Below are 8,560 nucleotides of genomic sequence, written 5' to 3' on the forward strand. Positions count from 1 at the left end.
CTTCGGGAAAATGCCTACTTATCTTCACCTGGTTAGAACTTGAGTACGCCAACAATCAAATAGAGAATAGAGGCGAAAAAGAGATTTAAAAACCGAATCGAACCAATTGATAACTGATGAAAGCCGCGTGCGGCTTTTTTAAGTACCAAAAAAGATAAAAATAAAAAGCCGCATGCGGCTCTTTTTCAAATTGGTCGCTCAAAGTGAGCTTTTATTTCGAAAATTGAAAATTATAGAATTAGCCGCGAGCGGCTTTAAGGGTATAGTCATCGATTTTGGTCGGGTCTCCAAATTTTAATCTGAGCACATTTTTAGAATCCCCATAAAATTCTGAGCAAAAAACTCCTTAAGATTATTTTGGCTATCTTAACGCATTTGGCCGCAAATTGCGTTTGAAAGTTGTGAAATTTAGTGCATTTTGACCATTAGCCGAATATTTTGAAATTTTGACCATTTTTAGGGGCTTTGTAAGGGTGCCATATAATACATTTTTAGAAAGCTTATATTCAGGGCGTTTATTTAGGACCACCTAGGGTAAATTTGGGCTATGCCCGCAGGGCATTTTATCAAAGTGAAAGGTCAAAATTTGGTACCTTGGTTCTTTTAAAAATTTTCCAAAGAAAATTTTATGATTACAGTACAAGGCTGTGTCATTTTTAAGATTAGGGTCTATATTTTAAGAAAAAAACATAAAATCAATAGGTTTATATGAAAACTTTGGACTTATAACGCCTTGAAAAGAGGCTATTTTCGCGTTATTTGGCCGAGAGCTCAACTTTGAGCGATCCGCAAACCATGATTCCCTTGGAAATAACGTAAAAGGCTGTGACAAAAGTGAGATCTAGGATGGATCTTTTATATGACCTATTTAAGAGCCTCTCACATATTCCAAGTCCCGAGTTATAACCCCTTGAAATCGGCCAAATCGACGACTATACCCTTAATATTGGTTTTCTTACGACAGAAGCCGCATGCGGCTATTTTTCAAAAGAAAATTTTGACGAGAAATGTTTCTAGAATGTTTTTGGGATAATTTTATTTCCAGTCATTTGCGCTCAAATATAATTCTTAAACTCCAGCTGCACCAGCACCGATTTCTTTTCATCGTGGTGGTGATGGTGTGTGTGTGCACCTGCTGGCTCTGGCCCGAGCGCCCTTGACATTGAGACGGTGGTGCCGGTGCTGGGGCGGCGGGCTGCTGTGCCCCACAGCGATTTGGTGCTCTCGTGGCTGGACGGCAGGGCGGCCGTTTTTTGGGGTCCCTCGCTCAAAATCCACCGGCACTAGGCACCACCTCCACACACACACACGCATACTCGCGCAGACACATTTACACTCACTCCTCCTCCACAGAAGTTAAACGCACACTTAACTTAATTTCACTAGTGATACAGAGCGCAAAAACCTGACAGAGCGGAAAATATATTTGACAGTTGCCCTTATTCCACAACAAAAAAAAGGAAAGAAAAAGAGAAAGAGAGAGAGAAACCGCGAAAAAGAGGAGGAAAAAAAAGATAGAGATAATAATCACTCCTCATTTTTGAAAAAAAAAATCAATGATCTTGGATAGGGAGCCCCTTAAAATGAGTCAGAGATTTAAAATTAAACATATTTTCTTTCCAAGAAACACAGAATAGGATTCTCTCCAATCTTAGGCAATAAAAATCATGAACTCGGCTGATCGAAAATCACCGTTTCCGCAACTCAACGTAATAAATCATCATTAGAATTATGATCGTTCCCCGGTCCGCCCTCTTGAATAAAGATTTACCAAATCTAAAGACCCCCTTACCTCTTCCCATACCCCGATTTAACCCTTTATAAATAATAAAGCAAAGCTTAAAGGGTGCGTACGCCTCAAAATCGACTCTTTTTACCCGGACAATCGAAATAAAAACAGATCGATATTTCTATCCTATTTCTATCTTCCCGCCTCTACGACATACAGACATGAGAAAAAGGGGCCCTGTTGTTAAATAGAAGGGGAGTCCCTTAGGCTTCCTGAAACAAGAGCGAGAGAGAGGGTGAGTTAGGAAAGAGACAGAAAGAGAGGGAGGGATGCGTCAGCCGCAGTTTTGTAACGAGCCAAATCAGCAAGGACCTAGGCGCCTAGCATCAGATCACCTTTTTTCCTAGAACCCTCTCTCTCTTTCTTTTTCCCTGTTTTTCGAAGAGAAGATGAAACGATGAAGAAAAAGAGATAGAGAAAATATTTGGCAGCTACGGTTTACGTACTCATTTACATTCTTTAAGACGGTGGCTTAAATTTCCTTATGGAATGTAAAGAAGTATGTGAAAGTGGTAATGCCTTATTCGACGATTCTGGAGAGATTACCAATTGGTCAAGGGGTTTGACCCCGGTTGACCCCGGCTGACCCTTTTCAAACCACTTAAAGAAAACCACTTTATGATTTCTTATTCATGATTTTTATTTTTTTGTATGAAAATTCTTATAATTAATTATATAAGATTATTATTACTTGTATATCTAATACTGTAATTGGTAAAAATTGATCATAAAAGCTCATTTTTTGACCTCAAATGACCTCACGTGACCTCAGATGAACAGAAGTCCTCATATAAACATGATTTTTACGGATAAATTTATGATAGTTATCAAGATTTTCGAATCTATAAAATTACAAATCAACTATTCTATTTGGCGCTAATATGAAGCTATCAAATGCGTCACGTGTCTTCTACGGCCTAAAAATCCGCTAGCTATCGATTCTTAGCTCCTCTGGGACCGACAAGTCGAAATCACAGTATAAATCCCATCTTCAATATTGGCCGCCTTCCAAACTTGCAGAGAAGGAGCTTTATCTTTATGTTAAAAAGTGCCGGCTAAAATTAAAAAAATGATAAATACCAAATTGGCAGGAGCGGCTTGAGCCTATTGATCTTTTTATTTATATTGTAAATAAACGCTACATTATCGTTGTATAAACATATATATCAATTGCTAGGGATGCCAGATTTGTTGTATATATTGTTGTTTAAACTTTGAAATGCCGGGGCTAAACACGTGGAAAACCAAGAAGAAAAAACGTGACAATCGCCTTAAAATCAATCAAAGGTCAAATTATCCATTCCAAAAAAAGGGATTGAATTAAGGGGGTCACGGGCGCAAACGAAGTTTTTTTAGGGTTAAGGGTTAGGGTTCGTACTTGTGTTTGGGTAAGATAAAATAAGTAATTTGAAAATAAGGGTGTCAAAGCCTTATTTCAAAAATTAATTAAGGGTGTCAATATGATATATTTTTGAAAGAGTCTGCTGAAAAATGACTATAATATTTTTTTAAATGTGAAAATTCATTGATATCTCCCCTTAAAAATAAATGAAATAGCCTTAAATTCAAGGAACAAGAAGATCTTATATCAAAAAATACCACATGCGTCTCAAGATGTTGTTTCGCCATGTCGTTAATCACAATTTCTAAAAAGTTATCACAATAAAAATCGAGAGTCAACACAGTTTTTTTGTTTTGGCTTGGTGCCAGGCGCGCGCCAATGGGTGATAAGAAGCATGTAACAGCAGGTGCTCGATGATGCCAAAACCGGCCCAAGTTTGTTATCACATCACGGCGGGAGCGCTCTATCTGCGCGAAAATGAGCGACACGAACAACGAAATTTTAACGCTTTTATTTCTCTTTAATTATGATAAAAAAATTTGGACATGCTGATAAAATCATAAGACAAAATAAAATTTTAAAAATAAGTTTTATTTAAATTTATTAAAAAAAAGAAACAGAAATAAAAAAAAACGGCTCATCAATCTTTTGACGATGAATTTTTGATGAGCTCATTGGCCTCTTCTTCAGTGATGATTCCATCTTTGACGGCGTCAGAAAGTCGGACCTGGTTTCCATCTGAATCTTCAACAAAAAGTCGGTGACCCGCGATTGGCCGGGAAGAGTTGTCCTTGTTGTCTCCAAAGGAATTTTCTCTAGAACAGATTTATGAAGACCACATTTGTTAATTGGCTAAAAAAGATTCCAAATTTATGAATTTGCGGGAAACGATTCATTAATACTTTTATGTTTCTTTTCAAAACGCCATTTGAGCTCGACTGTTTATTGATAAATACTGTTTCTACTTCTTTACTCACAGTGATGATGTCAAAATCGGAGCAGCAGCTTCTTGAGTCTTTCTTTGTCTTCTTGGTTTTCCTGGCGTCATTCCATCCACAGTGCTTTTTCCAGTCGAATTCGAAAGATCAGCTACTCGAAGAGGAGAATCTGGAGTCGGGGTTGCGAGAGAAGATCGAAGGGATGAATTTGCAGAGGATGAAGGTCTGATGGGCTGAGGTTGGGAATTTTTGGAAGGCAGGCGGAGGAATAGATCGCCTTCTTCGTCACTCGACGCGTTTTCTAGACAAAAAAATCTGAGCACCATAAACTCGATTGAATGAACAAGCACAAAAATTTAAGGATTATCAATACATGCAAATAAAAAACTTCATCATAACTCATTTTATAGATTATTTCCTCATATTAAATACCTAATAAAAGCGAATATGAGCATTTCCTCTGTCCTTCCACAGTCAAATCCTTGAAAAGTCCATTTTTGATCGCCCTCTTGATCTTCTTATCCCAAACATCTGGATTTTCCAAAAGTTTCTTTGCCTTGACCGAGTCAAAATTGAGCCTAAACGGCACCCGGTGGTCAATTATTCCCCCAGTCGCCAGCTGAATTACAATTTTTTTATCAAATCACAAAAAAAGGGAGCATACCTGAGCGTCGATAAGTTTTAACGCGTCTGCTTCGCGCATTTGTTTCTTTTCTAGAGCTTGGAGGAGGGAGATTTGATTGTCATCTTCGTCAACTTCAGCGCTAGAATGACAAATAAAGGGCTCTTTCTCGGGTTTGAAAGGCTCACCCATTGATGATTCTTGAGGTTCTATTGAAGCCATTCTGCATATTCGCCGGAAATCTATCTACCTCCACGGAACCCGGAGCACAGGCAATTTGCGAGTTGACCATGTCTTTCAGCACCAGATTCGAAACCTCTCCTTGTTTTAGCGCTTCTGGCCACCTGAGCCGCTCTTGGTCCAATTTGACGCCAACCAAGGGCCGACCATATTTGCGAAGAGCGATTTTGATCGGATTGAGAACTGATTGCTCGAAACTGTATTTTGGTATTTTCCCATTTTCAATTTCATCGACGATTTTTTGAGGGAGGAGATTTGCATCGGCAAGGTCTGACAAGGAGAACTTCTTTTCGATGTCTGAAGTAAGCAGAGTCATTATTTCTTCTTTTGACATCATTTCCGGCTCAGCATTTGCAACTTCTGGATCATAAACGAGCACATTTGCTCCGTCCTTCAGAATTCCTCGCCGAAGAAGAGCAGAGTACGGCATGTTTTCTTTGGTGTTGACGTCGGTGTAGCCGTAAGAATCGCGATCTTCGAGGCAGTACTTGACGTAGTTGATGACTTTTTCGTCGAAATAATCAGATAAGTGATTGAAAGGAACTCTAAAAAAATTAATCGGGCAAGTAAGCTTAAAAAAAATTGCACACTATAAAAGTAATTACTCAAGCCTGACTCTACTTTGAAAAATATTAATATTGAGAAGTTTCAAGAGAGTAATGGTATTTTTGAAGTACCTAAAATTCAATTCTGGATGAATTAAGCCACCACAAGCCATCTGCAACCTAACTAATCTTTCTAGTCGAGCCGATCAAAATCCAATTTTTGTGTTTTTTGGAGAGTAGACAAAAGCATCTTTATCTTTTGATTACTTCAAATAAAAAATTATACATCTTTTCTTTATTTTCTTTGTCTAATTTTATGTTTCTATGTTAAGTTTATGATCGGTGCCTAAGTGTGGATTCTGCGTTTTCTTTGAGCTTTTTATATGATCGATCAGGGTTTGATCGTCTCCGTGGGCGATGATCATGGCTCTGGACAAAGCAGCTTTGTTGACTTCGGATAGGAAGCCTTTCTCAACAGCTTGATCGACATCCATTAAGTTTTGAGGATCATGTGGGTCGAGAAAAGCTCCATTCGCGGCCTGAAATATTGTAGAAAATGCGCAATTTTCGACAAACCTGAGCTTCCAGAAGCGCTCGTGCTAACCCGGGAGTAACGATCTTTTCCTTCGCTGCTTGTTTGATAGAAATACGCTCGCCAGTGTCTTGCTTCCAATATCCAACGATTGGCAGCGGGTTACCATGGGTAAATTGCTTCGTCAGCTCTTGAAGCTTTGAGAGCGGCTCATACCCGTCCAAGAAGGGTTGAAGCTTTGAAAGTTCGAAGAACGGGAGGAGGTGTCTTTGATTGAATTTCAAAAAAAAACGAGTTGATTTTCTATTTTTTATTCATGAAATTCTTCCTGAGGGCACATTTTTTTCTCCATAAAGTCTCCAAGAAAATTTCGTCAAGCTCCATCGATGGTCCCACTTTTTGACTTCTCAAAAAAGGAAATTTCAGTTCGACGTTGAAATTCTCAATTTTCACACTTCTCCAACTGCAAAAACTCTCATCATCGTTCATTAGATCGTAGTAGCTCTGGGAAAAGCCCCGGCAAGATTGGACTGAGAGAAAAGGGCCGACCAGATTGTGCTTTAATTCATCAGCATAAATTTCTGACATTATCTGATCTTCAATGGCGTTTTTGAGGCAAAGTTTGACCCCGGTTTTCGGGTCGATTATTCCTCCTGTGAGCCATTGAGCTTCGAAAATCTTCAAGGCCTGGGATGGAGAGAGTTTTGAAAGAGACAACATTGAATTCAATGATTTTTTATTCGGAGGAAATCCGATTGTACCTAAAAATGTTACTCATCCTCTTTCGAAAGGGTCCTTACTGTTGATGTAAATTTCGAATCGAGAGTCATCCACAAAACCGGGAAAATCTTTTGGAGGAATTAGGGTCGCACTCGTGAAATCGTCATTGAATCTTCAAAAAGAACGTCGAAAGCATAGAATTATGCGAATCACTTACTGTGCGAAGATTCCACTGGCGATTGCCCTGCTTGTCAGCTTTTTTACAGTTATCAGATTGAACTTCAAGACCGGATAATTGAAATATGATCGAACCAGATTTCTAGCTATTTAGGCCTTATCGTCGCCAAAAACTTGACAAAAAAATGAAATGAAGCTTTTGTATGAGCAATATCTGAAATCAATGTGAATCCTTAAAATGCAACTTTAAAAGTTTTTTAGCAAAGAGAAGCCTTTCGTCAAATCTACAGTAATTAATCATATTTTTTGATAAGCCATCAGTGACGACTGTTTCCTGAAAATACTCTTCTTCTGAAATAAACTTGCCATCTCTAGCCTCCTTCAATCCAACATATTTCTGCAATTTCTCCAAATAGAGACCATTAATCGAGCCTCTCGTACCAACGATATAATCAGCCACAACTTTCGGATCATCAACATCTATTTTTCCGTCATCAAGCTTCGATAAATCAGCATTAACTCCCCAGGAAGTCGTAAAGGACGGGTAGTCTTTTCGCTTTTCAGCTTTTTCTAGTTTCGGAAAGTCGGAATATTTTAATGTTCGAAACTGACGAATTTTTATCTTCGTTTTGAATTCTTTTTGCGGGCCGAAAATGCCGAGTAAAAAGAAGCATCGTAAAATTTTTGTATTATTCAAGTTCAAGTTGCTTCTCCAGGGCTTTTGATAAATCGTTAAATTCGTCAAAAAGACTCGCTAACGAACTTTTTCAATAGATTGATGACGGCAAAGAAAGAGCTCGATTGGAAATATTCAATTTGTTCTTACCCTTTTCCGCAATAAAAATTTAACCTATTCACGCTGAAGAGTAATTTATGGCCCTGCCTGTGGTTTGCTCGAATTCCACTTTGTCCTTCGGGATGCAAATTAGCCTGAAATCATGGATGAAAATACCCTTTTTTGATCAAGATTTTTCTGAGAATTTGGCCAAAATTCTTGATTAACTGGCTAAAATGTGGCTAAAAAGATATTCCTTTACATAAAATCTTCAATTCTAACTTTTTTTAGCAGAATTATTGGCATAAAAAAAGGAGAAGCTCCAAATTCACAAAATACCTGGGCATCTTGGATTTGTAAAGTTTTTCCCTTCTTAGATATTTTCTCTCTTTGCTTGATTATTTATTGTTTTCGCCTTTAACTGGCGAACAAGAAAATCATAAGGCTAGATAGCAAATTATTCGGACAGATAGCAAACGAATGAGATCATTTCGTTACGACCTGGAGGAGAGTTTTATGATGCCCGCGCCTTGCCGAAGTGTAGTGAGAAATACAAATCTCGACAATCTAAACTGTTCTCGTATTTTTTATTCTTGTTTATTATTCATGATTGTTACCGAACTGTACATAAAAAAGCATTACAAATTCAAATTTGAAGACATAATCAATGTCTAATCACTTTCAATGAATTACTTGTTTTTCAACGGAAAAAAGGCCTTCTTCGAACATCATCCGCTGTATCGACTGCATGAATTGAAAAGTATGTACATAAGTTCCATCTAAAATAGATTTTAAAACTTGTTTCTCATTCACTTTAAGTTTTCAACCTGCTCTGCTTATTGTTTTTCCAAGAAGTTCATCTGCCCGTGAGTTCTTTCTT

General features: G+C 38.1%; 1 protein-coding gene and 1 long non-coding RNA gene across 2 annotated transcripts; both read right to left on the reverse strand.

The window, feature by feature from the left end:
- Nucleotides 1-3,771: 3,771 nt before the first annotated feature.
- Nucleotides 3,772-5,666, reverse strand: LOC145705022 (uncharacterized). The gene is made up of 6 exons (XM_081782471.1): nucleotides 5,609-5,666; nucleotides 4,880-5,476; nucleotides 4,734-4,833; nucleotides 4,502-4,688; nucleotides 4,109-4,370; nucleotides 3,772-3,946 (listed from the first exon to the last, which is right to left on the reverse strand). Exons 1-6 carry the CDS (start codon nucleotides 5,647-5,649, stop codon nucleotides 3,772-3,774), a joined length of 1,362 nt encoding a protein of 453 aa, XP_081638597.1. The 5' UTR covers nucleotides 5,650-5,666.
- A 673-nt stretch (nucleotides 5,667-6,339) lies between these two features.
- Nucleotides 6,340-6,985, reverse strand: LOC145704833 (uncharacterized). The gene is made up of 3 exons (XR_014134503.1): nucleotides 6,946-6,985; nucleotides 6,809-6,900; nucleotides 6,340-6,769 (listed from the first exon to the last, which is right to left on the reverse strand). It is a non-coding gene; the product is annotated as an uncharacterized LOC145704833 (long non-coding RNA).
- Between the last annotated feature and the right edge of the window lie 1,575 nt (nucleotides 6,986-8,560).

This window comes from Oikopleura dioica, chromosome PAR (assembly GCF_907165135.1).
Source record: "Oikopleura dioica chromosome PAR, OKI2018_I68_1.0, whole genome shotgun sequence".
Classification (NCBI taxonomy): Eukaryota; Metazoa; Chordata; class Appendicularia; order Copelata; family Oikopleuridae; genus Oikopleura; species Oikopleura dioica.